The 23,571-nt window shown below is 45.8% G+C and overlaps 2 protein-coding genes across 2 annotated transcripts in view; both read left to right on the plus strand.

Annotated features, from left to right (window-relative positions):
* PCP4 (Purkinje cell protein 4) overlaps positions 1 to 18,043 on the plus strand; it is a 57,051-nt gene extending 39,008 nt beyond the window's left edge. Inside the window, exon 3 of the mRNA XM_082458911.1 lies at positions 17,637 to 18,043. Coding sequence (XP_082315037.1) covers positions 17,637 to 17,764 — 128 coding nt within the window. The 3' untranslated portion in view covers positions 17,765 to 18,043. The remainder of the gene's footprint in view (positions 1 to 17,636) is intronic.
* IGSF5 (immunoglobulin superfamily member 5) overlaps positions 1 to 23,571 on the plus strand; it is a 189,666-nt gene that overhangs the window by 141,066 nt on the left and 25,029 nt on the right. The gene's annotated exons all lie outside the window — the stretch shown is intronic.

Below are 23,571 nucleotides of genomic sequence, written 5' to 3' on the forward strand. Positions count from 1 at the left end.
AAGAAGATTAACCAATACTGTGGGATCATTGAATTGAAAAGATAATTATTTATAGACTTCACTTTCTCCAGCATGAAGGTGAAGGAATATTTATTATTATTATTTACAGAAATTGCCACTTATGAGTGAGAAGGCCAGTTGTTTGCATATTACTAGATTTAATTTAATAAGACAATAAAAAATTATATTTTTCTTGAAGATTACCCCCTTTCTCTCAAAAAGCGAACTAAAGAATAGATGCTTCTTATCAACCCGCTGGGATGCTTTTGGGTTCTTGCTACAGCTATCCTGTTCCAGCTGCCACTTTCCTTCTTCCTGTTGGGATCTGGAATTGAGTTGACCAATGATCAGCTGAAATATGTATTGATTCGACAGAGCCAGACCTGGGGGGCCGCAGGGGAAGGACGGGAAATGGGCAGATGACGAGATGGCCTTCCTCACAGTATTTATGAGAACACTCCTTCCAGTAACTTATGATTATGCGAAATGGAAGCTTGCTGCTATTTTTGTGCTTGGCAAGTGGCTTCTTCAATCTCTCCAAAGCACATTCCTCTCTCTCTACCCTTCCCCCCGTCCCAGACCCTGAAGATAATTGAAAAATTGTACTGCGCTCTGGCATTCATTTGGAAAGCAAAATCTTCTCGGATGTCAGAGCGATGCTTTCGTGGCTTTGGTGCTGATGCGAGGGAAGTCACTCTCCCTTTAGACTCGTCCAATCACAGTCAGCTCACAGAGCCAAGCATCCTGCATGGCAGGGCCCATTTCCCACACCACAGTCATCACTGACTGTGCTCATCACAGTGAGATGAGGCTTCTCATCCCTGGCCTTTCTTAGGCTTCAGGGTTTCAGAGTTTCAAGGCAAACATGAACCTCTTGTCAGTTTGAATTGACGTGCACTCACCAAAAGTTCAATTTCCCACCAGCCCATAAAGACCTGGTTTTTATAGTGAGCTTTAAAGATGGGCTGGGTCATCAGACGCAGCCCATGGCGATGCCTGTTGTAGATGACAGTGCATTTTCTGGCCGCCTAAAGCGCTCTAAATGTTCCTCCCAGGTAGTCGCGCTCACTAATTGTTTCCTAGGAATTTCAAAAGGAATAGAGAAATGTTTAGCATCAAATTTTTGCTGGGTCTATCCATGGAAGAGCTGACACCACACCTGCCTCCTCTGCAGGGCTTTTCCCGTTTCAGTCGATTGCTTGTAAGGTTCTTTACTTTTTAGCCATTCCCCTGATTGCAGAGCTTCTGAGCCTGCTTGGCTGCATGGTCTGGCCTGAAAACCCCTTCTGAGTCTCAGTTTTCTTGTGAAGGGAGTGGGGGAAGGGTGAATCCCCAAAGTTTCTGGTCCCTGCCATTCTGTGGTTTGGCCATTTGCTGGTGGTTCACTCACAGTGAATCATTTCACTTTTTTGGTCCCCATGTCCTCTTTGTGGGACGATGTTCTCTTGGGACCCTTGTCTAATTTGGCCACTTTCTGATTCTGTCTCTTTTCTGTACACATCGAGGGAATGTTGCCCGTGAGTCCAAAGAAGAAATGAGATGCTATTTCTTGCTGGAAGCAGGAGAGGGGAAAGAAAGTACAGTGGACAGAATCTGAATCGGATTGTCACTGGCTGTGAACATGTGATAACTAACGTTAACTATTTCAACAAAATGGGTGAAAATGGAAAAATACGGCCTTTTATCTGGACAAACTGCATTTCCGAACATGGCTTATTTCCGTGGATGTTTCTGTGGTGTTCATTCAGGTTGACAACGAGGCTGCCCGGTTGGGGACAGGCCTCCAGGCAAGGACAGGTGTAGACAACAAGAGCCCATGCATGAAAGGGACACAAAGAGGTGGGTGGCCTCCTAGGGCGAAAACGGGCACACCTGTGCACATAAAGAGGTTTGCTGTCAGCGCTCCCTTAACCCCTAAAATTAAATTGCTACTGTGATTTTGCAGCCAGAAGGTATTCCAATTTTCTTTTGAAACTTTACAACCATTTCCCTTGTGGGCCCAGGCAATGCCACCGGGTGCCCTGCATCATTGGAATGGTATGTGAGGTTGTCAGTGGGGTACCCTCCCCAGCCCCATGGCAATTGAATATTGAGTTGCAGCTACTTCTGGAAAATGTCTCACTTGCATTTTCTATCAATCCAACCCAATGACATCTTAAATGACAGCGAGGCGTGCAGGAATGGCACTATAATTTTGAAATCATGAGCTAGATTAGCGTAGGGAAGGCTAGCGTAGGGTCTTCGAAGACATTGTGAGCGAGCTGCAGATAAGATGTTCAGTCTTTTTCTGTTCACACACCTCAAAGGTGAACAAAACAAACCAAAAATCTTGCCTATTACATATCTGGGCTGGAAGCAGCCTGCTAGGTTGGCCATTCACAGCTGGCAAAATAGAAGTCCCTGCTGTGTAGTTTTTCAGTTCAGCTTAAAAGGACTTTAGTGAAAGGTCAGATGCTATGGCTCCGGGGAGCGCTTTGTTCTCGAACAGACTGATGTTAGACTTTGTCTCCCCCTAGCATTCTATCTAAATTGGTTTCTCTCATCAGTTTCTTGTCGTCAGCCTCTACTTAATGCTCCCTTGAGCTGCTGCCACCAAAAATGGATATTTTATCACTGCTTCCATTTTTAATCTAGACAGTAATGCTTCTACTACCTCCGTTGATAATTAGAATGCTTCAAGGGACAATATTTTCATGCCGGTCCTTTGAAAAATTACGTTATTAAAAATTTATTTCAAAATTAAATACTTTTTGATTATGTTGCCTGACACTGGAAATTGTTTTCTTTTTGGAGTTCTTGTAATAAAAATATTCTGCTTTATTTTTGGTCTGTAAGAACTTCTGGATTGGGGGGAGGGGTCAGATGGTCTGTCTGTACAAAGTTCAAGGCCTTGCTTTCCTGTCACAGGATCACATAAGGCCCTGGTTAAGCAGGGCTCGTGGGACCGAGCACAGCCCACATCTGGATTCTTCCCAGGTGTTCTTCACCTGAACCAGTAGAGAGGATTCTGGAGCTTTAGCACATTTCCACTTACCTGGGAAAGCACTTCTTATTCATTTCTTCTTGGGATTACTCGTCAGAACATTATTATTAAATAATGCTTAAAACTAAAACCCAAACTCTACTGTGAGCTAGTCCTCCCGAATCTGAGACGCTCTGTGTGATTGAGCTACCTCGCCCAGAAATCACATCACTTTATTCTTCCTTGGGTGTTTGATTTTATTCTCTTTTTACAAATATGTGAACCCATCTTCCTGGTAAGTAGAATAACAAAGCCCAAAGCTTAAAATGACTCACGTCTAAAAAGCTCTTTCCAACAAATCAGCAAGCACTTGGTCATGGGCTCTTAAGATAGTGTCACTTTAAAAAAGCAAACAGAAGTGATGTGTTTTTGCCTGAAACCTACAAAATGGGGTGTGGAAGGAAGACTGACACTGTGGGATCAAGAGACCAGAAGGTGTTGAGTCTAAACCCACGGGCCGGCAGTTCCCGGAGCTGAATGTACATCTCTGTTGACATGTAAAGACACATTTGTGAACAGAGGCTCATACCTCGATGAAGAGCCCTTCCCTGTCTTAGGACGTTTGTGAAGCACAAGGTGCGTCGCCAGATGGGGAAATCAATGCGGATGGCAGCCTCGGGTTTAAGATGTTGAGCTGTAATGGGTATTTATCGGTCTGGCTGCAGCTGGACCTGGTAGGTACCGAGCTCTGCCTATGCCTCACAGACCTGCTTTCAAAGCTTTGCTCCCAAAGTCAAATTCTATATACATAATGGACACATCTGCCCAATGGTCTTGTGCGTCTAAGAAATCTTGTAATCCCTGAAAATCTGCCAAGGAAAACACCTGTCTGCCTGGATTAAAGGCGCAGGGCTGAAGAACTGGAGCGGGATGTGTCAGGGGAGAGAGCGCACCGCCTTGCTCAGCTGCTGGCGGGGGGTCCAGGAAGGATGCAGAAGCACCTGTGACGCTGCTGGAGGAAGGCCTCTCTAATCTGTCAGTGCCTGCTGCAGAGAGCAAAGGGGAGGAAAAGAGAACCCCGGTCCCAGAGTGTGAAAACAGCTTTGGTCCCTCTCTGGTGTCCATGTGATGATTTTCCAACCCACAACGCTGTTTGCTTTCCACGTCATTCACAAAGCTTGGAAAATTTCACGAGAACCCCAAGGCTTGTCTGGCCTTTGTCTTCATCAGCTTTTCTCCTCCGGCATGGAGTTCTGGAATGCATTCCATCTGCCTTAGCACCTACCTTCCCCCCACCCTTTTTTTTTTTTTTCACTTTTTATTTTATATTGGAGTATAGTTGATTAATAATGTTGCGTTAGTTTCAGGTGTACCGCAAAGTGATTCAGTTATACATACCCATGTATCTATTCTTTTTCAAATTCTTTTCACATTTAGGTTATTACAGAATACTGAGCAGAGTTCCCTGTGCTATACAGTAGGTCCTTGTTGGTTATGTATTTTAAATATAGCAGTGTGTACGTCAATCCCAAACTCCTTTAACTATGCCTTCTCCCCACCCTTCCCCCCTGGTAACCATAAGTTCCTTCTCTAAGTCAGTGAGTCTGTTTCTGTTTTGTAAATAAGTTCATTTATATCAATTTTTCTTTTTTAGATTTGCATATAAGCAATATCATACTATGTTTCTTTTTCTCTGTCTGACTTACTTCACTCAGTATGAGGATCTCTAGGTCCATCCATGTTGCTGCAAATGGCATTATTTCATTCTTTTTTATGGCTGAGTAATATTCCATTGTATATATGTACCACATCTTCTTTATCCATTCTTCTGTCGATGGACATTTAGGTTGCTTCCATGTCTTGGCTAATGTTTACAGCACTGCAATGAACACTGGGGTGCATGTATCCTTTCGGACCGTGTTTTTCTCAGGGTATATGCCCAGGAGTGGGATTGCAGGGTCATATGGTAGTTCTATTTTTAGTTTCTTAAGGAACCTCCATACTGTTTTCCATAGTGGCTGTACCAATTTACATTCCCACCAACAGTGCAAAAGGGTTCCCTTCTCTTCACACCCTCTCCAGCATTTATCGTTTGTGGATTTTTTGATGATAGCCATTCTGACTTGTATGAGGTGATACCTACCTTTCCCCTTTAAATCAAATCTAGAATGATGGAGTGAGGGGAGTTAGAAATTCAATGGGGTCAAGTGAGGTTTTTTAGTATTAATTAGGTGCATTAATGCTGCTTTGAAGCTACTTGAACATGTCCTGTGATTATGATTGCATGTGACTTTTCTTCCTATTTCAAACTGGGGAACTTTAGAAAATTCTCTATATTGGTGAAATTTTCAGAGTTTAATCCTTTAAAGCTGGTATTTTGAAGTTTAGACGCTGGGGCAAAAGTGAGTCTGAGAAGGTTCCATCCTTCTGAAATGGTAAAACCAGGTAACATAAATGAAAGGAAAACCCTCCAATTATTTCAAAGCTCTGAAAGGAAGAGAAAAAAATGGACCTGAAGCAGAATGGAAGGAGTGGGCCAAAACCTGGTTGGGGAAAATGCCTTCCTAGGAGCTCCACCTAGCTCATGTTCATTTCCTAAATTTTCAAGCACTTGAAAAGCTACATACTTTCAAAAGCTAGAAGGGGAAGGGTGTGGTGAGAGAAGCTGATGCCCCATGAGGAGAAAAGGAGAGATGAAGCAGGGAAACCTGAGAGTGATGGTTGGCAAAAGTTACTGGATATGCAGGCAATATTTCTGTAAAAAAAACCCTGAGGTTTTTAAAGTATTAAGTGCTATAAAGAAATGGCCAGCCGTATCAGAAATTGGACAGATGTATATATCAGAAGAACAAGCATATAGTTAAGTGAAGACAATGAAGCCATACTATGCACAGGGATGTGTATCTGAATTTGTTATCAGCTTGAAACAAAATGCTTTTAAATGAACTATACCCTTATAATGACATATGTGTAAGTAGATGAGGTTTATCTATAAGAAGCTGAAACCCTAAAATAACAATGGCTTAAACAAAAACGTTTATTCCGCTCTCATACAAAAGGAGTCTAGAGGTAGGTAGTTGAGGGCAGTCAGGATAATTTCAAGGAACATCAAGCATCTGTATTACTGTTTTGCCATCCTTAGCATAAGGCTTATGGTCCAAAATAGTTGCCTGAGCACCAGCCATTTCATCTGCATTGCAGCTAGTAGGAAGCAGATAGGAATAAGTAAAAAGAGCAAAGGGTTAGCTTTCTTTTAATGAGATTTCTTTCTTTCTACCCACATTGCACTGATCAGAACCTAGGTCACCCAACAGTAAGGAGGATAAAAAGCTTATTCTGGGTAACCATGTGCCCAGCACCAAATCGGGGGTTTTATAACTAAGAAAAAGGGGGTCAATAGAGGCAAGAAATCAACTCGGCCACAACACATTTCTGCTAGTGGAGTTTCTTGAGCACTTACATACCTGGCTGGCTTGCATGGAGGGCAGGTCTAAGGTGTTAGATGACTCGTAAGTTCTCCACATTCCCCTTACCCCTAATCAGCTTGAAGTCTTCAGAGTGTGAAGGAGGGAAAACTGTGGCTTTTCTGAGAGGTCTGCTGTTAAGTAAGTTAGCTGCTGATTCCTGGGAAGGAATTTTCACCAAGTACTCCGAAGAGGAAAGAAACATCTGACGTGTTATCCTCGTGTCCGACAGGGTTCTTATTTACCTACTTTCATTCAAGTTATTCTCCAGCACATACTAAAGAATTTTCTATGCAAATAAAATGAAAGCCTGCTATCTGATGTCATCCCTTTCCTTACACAACTCCCCTCTCCTCCCACAGCCCCACGTAAGCTAGGTGTGCCTGTAGGAAGGAGATGCTGGCACAGACAGCAGAATCCACTCTTGCTAGATTCAGCCGAAAGGGGTTTATTACAGGTTATCGGTGCCTTGCAGAATTTCTGGGAGGCAGAGAACCCAGCCCTGGCTGTACACAGCCAGGAACAACGCATATGGAAACACTCAGCCACACGGCAAGTTCTTCCAGCAGAAGCCCTGCTGCTGTTGCTGCTGCCCGGCCCTTGGCACAGGGCACAGGATGCTTGATGTCTGCCGACTGCCCTGGCGAACCCCTGTGGATGCCTGTGCCTCCGTGTGTGCCAGACGGGGGCTCTTCCTATGTTTGGTTGCCTCCGCTGGGTTCACTTCTGCCTTCTCAGATCCTGCCACGCTGCACCTGTTGGGCTGGCCCTTCACCTGGGCAGCAGAATTCTGCTCCCAGGACACCTGTGGTGGAGGGAGAAGGTGGAAAGAGAGGGTACTGGGCGACCCAGCCTGTAGGCCCCCATCCGTTACCACCAGGAGATAACCCTGCCTTTGTCATTGCTCTTTACGCATTACAAAGCAGCCAGTGCACACTCTCTTGTAAATGTCTTGAGACAGAAACAAGCCTCGATTCATTATCACCCCCATTGCAAACACAGGGGAGGATGTGAACCTCAGAAAGGCAAATCTGACCACACTCAGTCAGTTGGAACTTGAATTTGAGGCTTCTCTAGCGAAGCTGTTTCTTATCATACCTCATCGGCCTTTATTTTTTTCCTAGAAAATGTAGGCATTTTGGCTAGTGTCATGGGCTGAATTATATGTCCTAAAATTCATCTGTTGAAACCCTAACCCCTAATGCTTCAGAATGTGACTGTATTTAGAAATATGGCCTTTAAAAAGGTAATGAAGGTAAAATGAGGTCATTAGGGTGGGCCTTAATCCAAGATGCCTGGTGTCCTTATAAGAAGAAATCAGGGCACAGGTACACATAGAGGGAAGAGTGTGTGAAGACACAGTGAGAAGACGGCCGTCTACATGTCAGGGAGAGAGGCCTCAGAGGAACCAAGCCTGCTCACACCTTGACCTTGGACTTCCAACCTCCAGGACTAGGAGCCAATAAATGTCTGCTGTGTAAGCTGCACAGTCTGTGGTGGTTTGTTAAGGCAGCCCTAGCAGACTAATACAACTAGGAAACCGATTTTGCCTTTCCAATAGAAAAACTTTTTTCAATGATATTTATATCTTTTTTTGGTTCTCTTCCTAGACTTAATGAGTTTGGGGAAATTTTTGGTCTCACCAGTGCTTATTCTTTTCCACTGATTCCCACAGATGTGCACTTATTTGATTACCTAAATGCCACAGCTGGGTAGTCATCTGAGCAAGGTGCATCCAGGTAGGGGCCAGAGAAATGGGATTATGAGAAAGAGAGGCTTTACATTACCAAAGCCCGACATGAGCAGTGGAGGCTGTGGGTTTCAGAATGCCTCTATTTTAGGACAAAAGAGGATTTCTGTCTCTTGGAAAAAGCTGTAAGTACCAAAAGTGCGCTAACTTGGTAAATGCAAAGTTAGGAGAAATGGGAAATGTGTTTTCATTGGATGCGAGAGAGAACACAGCAGATGCGGAAAGCCACCCCCTTGCCCACCGCCGCTAATGCCTGACCCTGCTCGTTAATCTCTGCCGCTTAGCAGAGAGCTGGAAAATTGCAATTCTCCGCACTAGCAGCCTCCATTCAATAAATCCTGAGCCAGCGGGCAGGAGCGAGAAATCGCCCGGAGCTGGGAGCTCGGAGCTGGCTTGCTGGGATTCCACGCTCCCGCCCAGCAAGGGAGGCACTGTTTTAACTCAGGAACAACTGGCTCAGGATGCGGTGGCCTCTTCCTTCCTGGTCATTTCCAGCTTTTTAAAGAATGTGTTGTCTTTGTTTTTATTGGCGTTTCATGAAATGGCTGCTCTGTGTCAACATCGTGATGAACTAGGTATACCAATTTATTTTTATTATTATTTTTTTCTCAGGAGGAATTGACCTTTTCCCTAACACTAGCTGCCTTGTTCTCTGGATGTATTTGATCCAATTTGAGGCTTAAGGGATAAACATTCCAATTCTTGCTTTTCTTATTTGCCCCTTCGCTTTTCCTGCCTGGAGGGCTGGGTTTGGATCCTTACGAAGGAAGCCACGCTGGCTGTCCTTGGGCCACTCGGTGGTAACCCTGGTCTGGAGAGGGTCAGTGGGCAGCTCTCAGAGTCCCCAGGAGCCCAAGCACAATGTCAGTTAGCTTCTATGTATCAAGGGCAACCCAACTGACAGGTGTTAATTCTTTCCAAGTTAACATTATACTTTGAAAGAAGGTAGAACATTCTAAGAAATTTGGCATTAAAATACCCCATTTGCAGGGCATACTTAAGTTAAATGACTGTTATTTCTTGATGGCGTGCTAAAATTTAGGTCCTTTTATAGTACGCTCTATGCTTTGCCTCCTAATCAAGGCAAACTCCTACTCAGGACAATTATATCCCAATTTACTGCTTATGTGCAAATTTCTGATCTACAGGATTAGGCCTTAGGAGATAATATGTTTCTAGAAAATAAATCCTAAAATATGGAGGGTTATAAACGTGTAAACGAAAGCCTTTACCTGTGTGTGTGTGTGTGAGTGTGTGTGTGTGTGTGTGTGTGTGAGCACAAACCCCTGTGTTCATGAAGTACTGCCAGTATCTTTAGGCAATGACTTTGCATCATTGTAAACAAATATGAGTTGTTTACAACTGTCTCAAATGAGAGTTCCTTTGATCAAGCATGGTGGTTAATATGATACATTTTGGAATGATGCTGAATTTCCAACTTTTAAAATCATATCCTGAGCTGTTGCGGGATCCATGAATAGCTCTGTTATACCCTGGATGGCTACATGTCTGTTAATTTCTAAAGCATTTATGCTAATTATTTGAAGTCTGCCACCTTGATGGTAACTGCATGGGTGAAGAATACTTTTTCAACAAGTGAAGAATAATTTTTCAAAAAGTGTTTTCTCATTGGTGAAGGGCCCCTGCCCCCCCTCCCAATCTGGGCAGGTGGGTGTGAGTTTCGCTTTGGGTTCGGGCCTCCTCCCTCCACTCTGTCCCCTTCCCAGAGACCTTACCTGGCCACCTTAAAGCACGCACCCTCACTCTCCCACTCAGCACCCTGCTTTATTTTTGAAATTTCTGAAATTCTAATACTTATCCGTGAATTTACCTCTTTATTTTCTCTTTTCCCAGGAGAGCAGGGTTTTGTGCTTGTTCTCTGTTTTCTCACAGCCCCTAGAACAGTGATGGGCCCGTACGAGGCCTTCCAGGTCATTTGCCGAACGACAGAATTTGGTATAAATTCTCCTGGACCATCTAGTAAACAGGCAGATTTTCCAAACTGGTAGACGGTACCATGTGTTTAGACTTGGGCTATTTAAGATTTCTTTTTCCCCCTAGGCAACATTCACTGGTCCATACAGAAGGCTGTCATCTTGGCCTCTGTCTAAGGCCCTGAAAGTAACAACATACTGGGGAATAAAAACAAGACCTGGATTCTGAATCAGCCCGTGGCCAGCACTCACTGAGTGCTCTTGGGTGAGGCACCTTATGGTCTCTGAACCTTTGTAAAATGGGGACGGTGGATATCCCCTGCAGCTCTCATAAACGTTTGCAGAAGTCAGACAAGGCACAGGATGCAAAGTTACTTTAAAACCTAGAGAGCCCCAAAGTTAGATTAGGTCTGAATTGTGTCTCCCCCCAAATTCCTGTGCTGAAGCCCTGACACCTGCCCCCCCCCCCCAACTGCCATTGTCCCTCAGAATGTGACTGTATTTGGATATAGTGACTTTGAAGAGGTGATTCAGTTAAAATGAGGTCATCAGGGTGGGTCCTAATCCAATCTGACTGATGTCCTTATAAGAAGAGGAAGAGACCCCAGACCATGTGAGAACACGGCAAGAAGGCAGCTGTCTACAAGCCAGGGAGGGAGGCCTCAGGAGAAACCACAGCATCTGACACCTTGGTCTCGGGCTTCCAGGCTCCAGAACTGTAAAAAGAAAAAAAAAAGTCTGTTGTTTAAGGCACCTAGTCTGTGGCATTTCATAATGGCAGCCCTACTGGTTAATACAGCTGCTCAGTAAGAAACTTTGATGGGCTGTAGGGCTGATCTGTGTTTATCAGTTCACAATCTGTGTTTATCATGCAAAGGGGATTTTAGTCTATCAAACCGTTCTCCCATTGGATGGATTTTCATGACAATATCATAGACTGGTCATATCCATTTGGGATTGTCTTTACCCGGTAGCAGTTCCTTCCTTTTATATTTATGATTCTCGATTTTCCATTTGCCATCAAATGATCTGTAAAAGAAAATCCACTTACGTCTAGGAAGGAAGATCCACTTACTGCTCAGGGAAGACTGGTTCTTAACATAACGACATCTTTAAGAAGGACTACCTCAACGTTTCTCTTATGATACAATAAAATGAAAAACAGCAGGGCCCTTCCCTGTCTCAGTTTCTGCAGGGAAAAGGCAGTATTTCAGGAAAATGGGGTAAGGAATACCTAGAGCCGTGCAAAGTATAAATCTGAATAGGACTGGGTTTTTTCCTGGTGGGGAGGTCATGGCAGCACTGAATCCTGAGACATCCCAAGCCCCAGGGAGCACCATTTCTTCATCAGGCTGGGGCCATCGGCAGTGCTCTGTGCTGTGCCTTGGTTGTTTGATGAAGTGTCTGCCCAGGGAGGAAAGTCTAATTGCTTGGGACGCTTTTGCAGCTGTGCCTTTTGTTCTGAGAGAGAAGATGGATGGGGACACGGAGAGCTGGATAACGGATAGGTAGACGGATACTGTGGTGGAAACAGTCAGCTGTCCCGCCTGATGGGTTTTAATCCTCACCTCCTCGGACTGCCTCATGTCTCTGAGACCAGATGCTCCAGGCAATGGGCCTGGCAGTGTTTGGGTGAAGTCTGAAGGTCTGTGGGGGGCCCTGGTCCACGGAACATGGCAGCTGGGGTCCTGCTCACACCTCCTGAGCTCTACGGTCAGAAAGTGGGTTTTCCTCTCATTCTCCAGGGCAGTTGGCAATTGCTATCTTTTTATATCACACCAGCGGATTGGAATAAATAATCTCTTGACCATTCTCCTGGTACGCTTTAGAACTCCTTTGTGGAGGGACACACAGAAATGATCAAATTCCAGGACCCCAGACAGATACAGGTGAGAAGGACTGTTCAGTCCCCGGCAGTTTACAAGGTGCTCTGGTGAAATACTGCCCGCTCAGGCTCAAAAGCCACCGCCAGGAACCGAGTGGGATGTGTTTTGTCCACGTCAGGCATCGAGACCCTGAATAAAAACGTCAGGTGCAGCCCACACAGTGCAGATGTGAGCGGCAGCAGAGGACAAGTGGGGTGGCTGCAGGGAGATCTGGAAGTGAAGACGGCTCAGGCCCCCTGCACAGCTCACCCAGATCTACTGTCCCTTCAGATGGAGAAGTTGTGCAGAGCCTGGTGCCCCCAGGGCCTCCCGCAGCACCGCCCTTCTTCTGCACTCTCCCAGGTGTCTATTCACAGGACCTGGGAGTCCTCTTTAGGTGGAGAAGTCTCTGTGCTCTGTGCTGCTGAGCGGGGACCATCCCAGCACAAGCCCAGCAAACGCCACAGGCCACCTGAGGGGCCTGATGCCTTGATGCCCCTGCCCGGCTGTGTTTGGTGGTTGCATGGCCGGCCCTGCTGGAAAGCATCCCTTCCCCTTCACGTTGGGGCCCAAGCATCCATAAGTCTCACCACTGAGCGGATGCAAGGCCCTGGCCGGGCTGGAGAACCACGTGACTGCCCACATCCTTCTCTGACGTAGCAAGTCGTGCCTGTCACAACTGGGCCTGCGTGCAATTTACACCATGGCCTTGATTTGCACATGACATTGGTGACTAGGTGGAACAGGCTTTAAAAAAAATTTTTTTTAAATTTTTTTGGCCATGCTGTATAGCTTGTGGGAGCTCAGTTCCCAGACCAGGGACTGAACCTGGGCCACGGCAGTGCAAGCCCAGAATCCTAACCACTAGGCCACCAGGGAACTCCCGGAGCAGGCTTTTAAAAAACTATTTTTACTTCTCCATTTTTGAGATGAGCAAACTGAGACTCAGAGAAGCGAGGAAGCTTCCTGAGAGCCACAGAGCAGGCAGAGACACCCCCGGTCCACCTCGCCTTGACCCGCACCCCTGCTTCTGCCAGCGGCCTCATCCGGGGCGGGAGGGTCCAAGGGCTGGGAAGGCGTCAGCTCCATCCGCCAGGAGGCTGGAGAGCTGTGTCTGCCAGACGTGAGGCCTGCCTTTTGTTTACTCTCTGACATGGTGCTGGTGGCAGGCACTGCTCTGGGCACGGAGGGGCTTAGCCCACCCGGAGCTCCCTGGCATGAGAATCCACCATCAGTGGGAGTATCGGAAGATGCCCACCTCTGCACGCCTCGGACCCCCTTCTCCCACCACGGTCCTGACCATTCCCTGTAACCCTTTAGACAACGCTTCCATACGTCATTCCAAGTGGCCACGTTTTCCCTCCGAGAGAGAAACCTCGCCTCTTCTTCCCCATGTCACCTGAGGTCAATGCCCCGCGGAGGCTTTGCCATGGCACCTCCCAGCCTCCTCCTCGAGAGGCCGGGTGGTGGAAGAGGGGCTGAGGACCCCCTGCCACGTGGAAATGAAACGGTTCCCACCCAGGGTGAGTGACTTGGTGAGGTCCTCCAGGAAAGGCCTGCACTGGACAGACGCCTGGCTTATTGATTAATGGACTCACTTGCAATCATCGGTTACTCGTGGGACACCTACTGTGTGCCGAGCCCTGGCTGAGCCACTGGAACAAGGCAAGTGATGTCCCCGCCCTTACGGAGCTCACGCTGTAGTGGGACGATGGACCACAAACCAGGGAGGAGCGCAGGAAGTAGAATAAGATAGTGATCGCCCCAAGAAGAGCCACAATGCGGGGGGGAGGGGATGGGGTGGGCCCTGGAGGGAGCACACCCTCCTGGGGCCCTTCCTGTCCCCAGCGGGCATGGCTGAGGTCCTACCTTTGGGTTTCAGCTGCTGCTGGTGGTAGGCATCTCTCCTCTGCCCTGGAGTGACGGGGAAGGGAGGCTTTCGTATGGCCACCCTGCACCCTCCATGGTCACCATCACCCAAGACATGGGAGGGGAGCCTCGGCAGGCAGCTTGATGACTGAGATTTCTGCAGGGCCAGGGGCTCTGGGCACTGGCAGTGGTCCCTCAGATGCTGTCCTCCATCATCCCTTCCCTCCTGCAGAGTCTGGGGTGCTCAGAGCTCTGCTTTTCTAGCTCCCAGGACCACATGGACCCATCTCCAGGCCCTCACATCATTTGCATTGAACACTGTGCCACCGATTCTAATTAGCTGTCCCCTCTCCATCACAGTCTGGGTCCCCCTCCTGCTTTGCACATCCCTGGACGGCTCGGCAGAAGGAGTAACCATGGCAGACCTTCCCCAAGAAATGCTTGACTCTACAAAGTAAAGAGAGAGTAACGATTCCTGAAATATCAGTGGTTTCTTTTTTAAACACTGGAATACTTTTCAAACGAGGGAGAAATCGATAAATCACTTTTGGCTGAAGATATTAGTTGAAGATATAAATGTGAAATTCATTTTTATGACCCGCCCTTACTGTCTCATTATACATTCCCTAAATATACATAATTTTCCGCATCTTCATTCATCATGTGTCAAAAAATAATATTGCTGTTTTCTTCCATTATCGTAAAAGGGAAAAGATAAACTAGGCTATTCAAAAGCTTCAGGCTGCAGCAGCATTTTAAATCTGAAAAAGAAATCTCCCATCTTCTGTTGAGTCAGAGCTCATTTTCCCCCTTTGCAATCACGGTACAGTAGATGCAAGGGTTCCTCTGGGAGGACAGGGACTTGGGTCTCCAAACCATCTTATGACAATCTTGGTACAGAACCTGTTGCTTCTCCTCCCTGCTGTGGGCAGGTGAGCTGGAGCCATCACATTTCAGGTTTGCTAGATATTTGCACTTTAGTCCCGGGCTCATGTGATAACATTAGTGAAACATTTTTAAAGGATGAACTTGAGGTTCAGGAAACTCCTATCCCTCCTAATGGTCCTGCCCCTTAGAGAGTCTCTGAAGAAAGGGTCCTGCAGTGTGGATTAAAATGTGGATGGCTACCTGATGCAGTAAGAGACGATCCCACTATTCTCCATATCATCTGGGTTCTCATGGGTTAAAAAAGATCGCCCCAAATAGTCCCTGGACATCCGTGCACTCAAAATCTCTGCATTTAGGGGCCTCGGCAGTCAATCTGGGATAGAGGAAAACAATTCTGCTGATTTAGGTCATGGACCAATCAGTCCGGCAAGGCTTACAAAGCCAGCATCCTCTCCTCCCAGATGGAGGTGGGACCGGAGGGCTCCGGGCAGAACCTGCTTAGTCTCTGGGAAAATTGAGAGGGGCCTGCTCAAGGGTCTACAAAGGAAATGTCACACAACCAGATGCATCTCTCTCTCTCTCTCTATCTACTTATTCTATCATTCTATCTATCATCTATCCATCTATCTATCTATCTATCTATCTATCTATCTATCTATCTATCTATCTATCATCTATCCATCTATCTATCTATCTATCTACCTATCTATCATCTATCTACTTATTCTATCATTCTATCTATCATCTATCCATCTATCTATCTATCTATCTATCTATCCATCTATCTATCTATCTATCTATCTATCTATCTATCTATCATCTATCCATCTATCTATCTATCTATCTATCATCTATCTACTTATTCTATCATTCTATCTATCATCTATCTATCTATCTATCTATCATCTATCTATCTATCATCTATCTATCATCTATCCATCTATCTATCTATCTATCTATCCATCTATCTATCTATCTATCTATCATCTATCTATCATCTATCTATCTATCTATCATCTATCTATCTATCTATCTATCTATCATCTATCCATCTATCTATCTATCATCTATCTATCTATCTATCTATCTATCTATCTATCTATCTATCTATCTATCTATCTATCTTTTCTAACTACCTAGCTATCTAGTAGCTATTTGTGAGAGAGAGAGAGAGAGATTGTGTGAGAGAGAACAGGACAGAGGAAACAGGAGAGAAGGAACCTGTCTCGCACATATTCCCAGTGTCCTCTACCCTCTGTGCTGGGGCCGCTGCCTGAATACTATCATCCAAGGGCACTAAGACAGGCATTGAAGAGATGGACCACATTTAGGTTAAGTGATGAACTCAGGCTGCCTGGTGACAAAGTCAAGGAATAGAGCCTTGTCCCTGCTCCCTGGCTGGGCTTCCTCTCCCACCTCAAATGCCCCCGATTTTCCCATCCCCAAGCTAGACGTGCTCTTCACACTGTCCGGCCCCTCTGCTCCAGGTGTGAGCCCAGGGTGGCAGGGTTGCTCTCCGTCCAGGTGCCAAGAGGTGGGTTCTGCCCCCAGTTCTTCCTGGAATTAACCTCAGGACCTTATTTGTTACTTCATCTGAAGCCAGGTAGCTGGATCTCAACTCTGCCTGCATCTTGGAATCACCTGAGAGGCTTTTTAAAAAAGTAGGGCTGTCTGGCCCTACCTCCAGGGACGCTGATTTATCTAACTTGGTCTTGTTCTCAGGAGCTCTTCCACTGTGGCCATACAAAGAGGCAGCCCTGAGTCTGGGGTGGGTCCTTGTGTCTGTATTAAAAAATAATGCCTTTGGGACTTGCCTGGCGGTCCAGTGGTTAAGACTCTGCGCTTCCACTGCAGGGGTCATGGGTTTAATCCCTGGTCCAAAAAAAAAAAAAAGCAAAATAAATAATGCCTTTAATGATTCTAATGATTAACTTTCACTAGACCGAAGGAGTGATTAGAGGGTTTTATTTATTTGTGTGTTTTCAGCATTTAGCTGGAAAGATCACAGCACAAAGGGACAATCAGCGCAGGGGATCACTTCGCTTTGGCTTATATCCTATTTTCAATGCTCTTAACCGTGAATGAGTTCAATCCTCTGCCTTAGCAAAAAAATGCGAAGCCTACCTTGTTGGCACAAAATGTAAGACTTGTGAAAGTCCAGCTTGATTGTGAAGGTCGAATGGTGTCATCCATCTGTGACAATGATAAAAACAGAAGCCCTAATTCAATAAGTAAATCTCATTGGTAATAGAAGGGTGTGTGCACAGAAACTCAGCGACTTTTTTAGCTCCAGCGGTTGTATCACTGGGTCCATATCTGTAGCACTATTTAAATTGTATCTGCATGAGAAACCAGAGGAAAGTAACATCATTGCTAGCATTTAAAAAAAATTTTTAATTGAAGTATAGTTAATATACAGTGTTGTGTTAGTTTCAAGTGTACAGCAAAGAGATTCAGTTAAACATATGTATATATATATTCTTTTTCAGATTCTTTTTCATTACAGGTTATTACAAGATATTGAGTATAGCTCCCTGTGCTATACAGTAGGTCCTTGTTGTTTATCTATTTTACACATAGTAGTGTGTATCTGTTAATCCTAATGTTAAATGGGGCCATAAGAACAGAAAATCATGCACAGAAGATATCTACGATGTGGAGACTGTGTCTCTGAGTTTCATCGTCCCTCCCTGGCAGGGGTAGAGGTCAGGCAGCCAGAAGATACTGCTTCTGAGCTCTGAGAAGGTTCAGGATGCACTCCACCGGCTTGTATTTTGCAAACTAGGTCTTGTGCTGGGGGTGGTGCCATGTGGTGCCCCAGAGGCTTTGTTGATCCAGAGCTGCTGTCCGTCTTCCTGCTTGCAGCTCAGTGATTGCCTTATGTTTGTGTTTTTCTTGCTCCAGATGGGCAGAAGAAGGTTCAAGAGGAGTTCGACATCGACATGGATGCGCCAGAGACAGAACGCGCAGCAGTGGCCATTCAGTCTCAGTTCAGAAAATTCCAGAAGAAAAAGGCTGGGTCCCAGTCCTAGCGGGAGAGCCCCTTCCTAGTCTGCCAGAAGACACCACCTTCAACCATCCTGTCAAGAAATTAAAAGAACAACACCCTCGAGGGAAATCATTTGCACACGATACCCACGTGCACCTCAGTCCCGCAATGCATGTACAGAGACCCGTGATATTTATACCCTTGTAGGAAGGCATAGACCATGCAATTGTGAGCGCTTCATATCTCTTTATCTCCAGTATCATTCCTCTTGCAACTGATTATTTTCCTTGATGTTGTAATAAAATGGAGTTGAGATGCATGATTCAAGTGTCTGCCTCCGCTTCTCCCTTTATATTAACTTGGGAAGTTACCGTTGTTAGAAGTAAGGCTAGATGTCTATTTTCTTCTCCCTCTAAGAGTTAGAGCTGAAATACGGTGCCTTCTGTGAGGAGCTTTCCTGCTGAGAATGGGAGATGCGTTCTCAGCTGTGCCTGTCTCATTTGGAGAGTTCTAACCTCTGACAGGCGATGGCGATGAATTTTCCTCTTATGATGGGATTAGAGCCCTGGATCCTGGGGTGCTAAAGAGTCAGAAGGTTCCCTGGGGAATTAAGACTCATCCAGGAGAACAAGAAGTGGGAGGGCAATGCATCTGTTTAGGGGGAGTCACCCAGGTTTACACAGCAGGCGCGCATTTCGGAGCTCCGCAGGGGATGCCCCACTCTCGAGGGCCGGTCTGCCGCTCACCTGCAGCTCTCCGTACCTGTGCTGCTCCAGGGCCAGGCGGTTCTCTGTTCTGCCCTTCCATCCCCCTCCCCAGCTCCTCACACCCCTCAGGGAGTTATTTTCCACCTGTTAGGATTATTTAGCACATCATGCAATTTGGAGAAGCTGCAAGTTCTCTCCCATCCCATCTCTTCCCCTGCAAACCTCGTAGGTAAATTGCTTCCCACACCCCAAAGGGTAGGCAGGGAGGAGAGGGCTGTCACATGCAGAGAATACTCCTTCGAGTCAAGAGCCAGGGGGCGGGGTGAGTGCCTGCCTTGGGGCCCCAGGTGGCAGGAGCCCCCCGCCCCCGAGACTGGCTGTTGGTTTGAGCTTTGCCACGTGAGAACCTGATGTGGAAGCTGCATTTCGTCTTCATTCCTTTTTTTTTTTTTTTTTTTAAGTATTTAATGTTTTATTTTTGCCTTTAGCTTAAGAAAGCAATTATTCTTTTTTTTTTTTTTTGGGATGCAGCAAAAGCAGTTCTTTTTTAACATCTTTATTGGAGTATAATTGCTTTACAATGGTGTGTTAGTTTCTGCTTTATAACAAAGTGAATCAGTTATACATATACATATGTTCCCAGATCTCTTCCCTCTTGCGTCTCCCTCCCTCCCACCCTCCCTATCCCACCCCTCTAGGTGGTCACAAAGCACCACCGAGCTGCTCTCCCTGTGCTATCGTCTTCATTCCTTTTCCTGGACAGTTCTCTGGGGCTGCTAGGGACAGAGCAAACTCGGGCTCCTCTGATGGGTTTCCAATTAGAGAAGCACTAGTTAGGATCATTGCAGCACTGGCAACCAGCCAGGGCTCCTTGGGACTCCTGATGGCCTGTGGTCCCCACTGAAAAGAGGACGGTGGGTTGAGGGAACTCTCCGTAGAAAGCTTCATTAGGCAGCAGGGGTATGAGTGTGACGTAGTCTTCTTAGGAGTTCCCTGGAGCACCAATGTAAAGAAAGTTGGGAACAGAACAAGTGCTTAAGTAATTCAGATGAATTCCCTCTACGTCCCATCCTCACAGCAACCCCATTGCTCCCTCATTCTCTGAATATTTCACATAAAGGAAGTGGGATATCCCCTTGCTGGATGTGTCTGGACCTGATGGCCAGCACAGTTCAACAAATCTGGAAGCAAATCTGGTTTTATAGTGAGGGTGCTCCCCCTAGAGGGGACTTTTCGTGCAGAGCAGGGAGTCCTAGGGAGGGGTTCTTCCCCAGTGCTCTAAGGGACAGGAAACTCTCCCTCCCTCCCTGACAAATCCCCATGGGAGCAAAAGGAGGGGAGTGGGGTGAGGGCTGTGACGTTTGGAGAGACCCCGTAATGATTCTGATACACCTCCATTCCAATCACAGGACTAGGGTGTAGCTGACTTCTTGTGAACCACAGGGATGAATTTAATTTTTTACTTCCCAGGTGGATCCATGAGAGTCTAAAACTCCAGCCAACAGCAATGGGGGAGACTCCAAATGTGCCCCCCTCTGCATGGAATTGGGTGTGTTGGGTCTATGGATTCGTGGAGCCAGAGGAAAGAACAGTGTCTCATGGCTCCCGCCTTTGGAGGGCCTTTCTGCTCCCGTGGGCTGCAGTGTTCATTGCAGAGAAGAGGATGGAACTTTCCTCTCCAGGGTGCGCCCGAGCTGGGCTGCACATGGTGTCAGTTTCGTTGCATGCATGTTTATTGAACTGCTACTACATGTATGTACTTGGTGCTGTCACGGTGCTGGCAGGCTGGTGGGGAAGAGGAACCGATAAATAGACAGTAAAATGGGGAGATTCACACTGCAGTGCAACAGAGAGAAGATAGCTCATCCAGGCTTGGAGAATCATTCAAGTCTTCCTGAGGAATTGTCACCCTCAGCAGCCATCTGAAAGATGGTGGGAGTTGTAGTTAAATAGCCTGGGTGGTTGGCTGGTGGAAGAGAGTCAGGGCAAAGCCCAGGAGAAGGAGGTGCTGAACTTTGCAGACCCAGAGATACGATGTATAAGCACACCCCAGCTTGGGGGGTGTGTACTGCTACCCAAACTTGGGCAGGCCAGGAGACAGGACCCCAGCACTTGGGACTTGGAACTGGATTCATCTCTGACCTACAGGTCTGGCAAGTGACCGCAGAGAAGTTTACCTTGAGCAACTGGTTTCCTTACCATCAAGGTGATGATAAAATCTTCTTGGCAAGGTAGATGGGAAAATGTTAGGGACTTAAAATATCTCATTGTGGGTGTGTGATAAATGGAAGATTATTAATGATAAACCATGAGGTAAAGAGTCAATCATCACCTACATCACCAGCACCCTTTCTCTTGAGTCAACCCAATTCATGGGACTCTGCTTCTCTCGGCTGTAGCCAGCTGGGCCAGTGGTGGGCACCTGACCCAAGAGGTGGGCTCTGACAATCGGAATCTTTTCCTCATGCGTCTGAACCAATAGTCATGGGACCTGAGCCAGTTAATGGGAAGGAGATATTGAGTAGGGGCCGAAGCTGGTATTATGGCAGGTTAAAGCTGCCCAAAAATCTTAAAACAAACTTTTTTTTTTTTTTTTGCAAGAAGCTGCAAAAGTTCACGTGGAGAGAGATGCAGGGGGATGCATGAGAGGGTCCAAGACCCAAGATATATGGGCCCACAAGAGACGGGAGGGCAGCCTAGGTTGACTCATTTGGTTGAAATGAGCAGAAACCCACTCACACGAACTAAAAAAAGAAAGAATTATTCGGGTCTCACAGACATCCAAGAATAGAACATCCAAGACATGCAGGAAAAAAAAAAAATGCCACGGACAAGCAGAATTACATTGAATTTATAACTAAACTGGGGTACAGTGAGGGAAGAATTGATGTCTTTATATTATTGTCCTTAGAGCATTTTATGACTTTCAGTCAAGTTTTATAGTTTTCTTCATATAGGTCTTGCAGATTTCTTTTTGTTCTGTTTCTAGGGATTTCACAGTTTTTTTTGTCCTTCTAAATAGAATCGTTCCCCAAAGTGTTCTCTAGTTGGTTTTGCTGTTTTCTAGGAAAACTACTGATATCTGTATATTTAACTCATTAACTACTCATCTTACTGAACTACAAAATATCTGATCGTTTTTCAGTGGATTCTTTAAGATTTCCAAGAAGACAGTCTTATCTATGATCTGTAATTAACAATATTTTTTCTCTTCTTTTCTATTATTTTTAGCTTCTTTCTTTGTTCTTTCTTGTCTTCCATACACTCCATCCTTGTGTTTTGAGGGAGGCATAGGGATTTTTTCCATCTCAAGTGACAGTGAGAAACCATCTCATGCATGAGGTAGGCATCTCCATAGGTCATTTATTTGGGTTGTTTGATTTTAACTTCATGGGGTTGTCTTTTCTCAAGTCTTGCAAGCCTATTATTGTACATTTGAATGCACACATTTTGTATACCCTGAAGTTTCACCTCGATGAATTAGTATAATTGTAGGGGAAGATTAGATAGAGGGAAAGAGTTTACGATTAGAGTTTATTTAGAATTTGTGTTTGAGGTGAGGATTCATATTAATGGCATGTCCAGGAGTTTTCACTTGACTCCAATTCCAATCACGGATGATCCAGGTGGGGTTTTTCAGTCACTGCGCAATGTCCAATATCCTAGCTTGGGCTGCTATAACATAATATCATAAACCGGGGGGCTTAAACAATAAATATTTATTTCTCACAGTTCTGGAGGCTGGAAGTCCAAGATCAAGGTGCCAGCAGATTTGGTTCCCCAGTGAGGGCTCTCTTCCTGGTTTGCAGACGGCATCCTTCTTCTTCTTTTTAAATTTATTTTAGTGAAATATAGTTGATTTACAATGTGTTAATTTCTACTGTACAGCAAAGTGATTCAGTTATACGTATATATACACACACACATACATATACATATATATGTATATATATACATACATTCTTTTCCATTACGGTTTATCACAGGATATTGAATATAGTTTCCCGTGCTACACAGTAGGACCTTGTTGTTGATCCATTCTCTACATAATAGTTTGCATCTGCTAACCCCACACTCCCAATCCGTCCCCCTCCCCCCTTGGCAACCACCCGTCTGTTTCTAAGCAGACGGTCTCCTTCTTGCTGTGTCCTCACATGGGGGAGAGAGAGAGAGCTCTGGTGTCTCTTATTCTCTTATAAGAGCACCAATCCCATCATGGGGGTCCACCCTCATGACCTGTGCTAAACCCTGTTACCTCCCAAAGGTACCATCTCCTAACATGATTGTGTTAGGAGCTAGGGTTTCACCCTATGAATTTTGGGGGGACACAAACATTCAGTCCACAATATCCACCTTCTCAGGGGCAGGGCTCACCAGTTCTCCCGAAAGTCCTTTACCGTAATGTGATTGGATTGAATAACACACTGGCCTTGCTCCACAACCCCACTGATCGACCACCTGGTTCTGATGTGTTCTCACTGCCACTGTTTCCTCTCAGTTGCTGCTTTGACGTTTTCCTCACAGCTGTGACAGTGGACTCTGCTCGGTGACATGTTGCCCTTTTGGAAGTAGTTTGTTCTTTTGCTAACAGATGCTTAATTGAATACCAGTGACTGTTGCTTTGTTTTATGTGACCTCCCTGGGAGTCAGGGGTCTGCAGGGCAGGGATAATGATGAGTTTGCATAAGGCCCCATCAGGGTTTATGGATAAAACGACCAGAGGATTGTCAAAAGTACAACACTGAACTAGCCCTCTCTCTGCTCCTTGCCCTGTAAAGCAGATGTGAATATGAAGATTTTGAATCCCCGAAGCTACCATTCTTGTTATTTCTATGTGCCAGTGCTGCAGGGTCTCTGCTGCTTGAGAGTCTAGAAAAATGCCCTCACACGAGTTGTGACGGCTCACAAAGGGTGGGTGGATGGAGAAGGGCTTCTCTGTTATGCATTTTGGGCTTCAGGTAGGGGTTTTTCTTACAACCCCTCAACTAAAGAACCATTTCCTAGCCCACCTGCGAAATGAACTGAGGAGTTCCAGTGAGATGAATGTCTTGTCCCAAGCCAGGCTGTCATTGACTCATGAGATGGATTCCTGCACAGAGACACCTGGTTGCAGGTGAAAGCGCAGTTAGACTGGGAGAAGTCT

This window comes from Balaenoptera physalus, assembly GCF_965194825.1.
Source record: "Balaenoptera physalus genome assembly, chromosome: 4".
In the NCBI taxonomy this organism is placed as follows: Eukaryota; Metazoa; Chordata; class Mammalia; order Artiodactyla; family Balaenopteridae; genus Balaenoptera; species Balaenoptera physalus.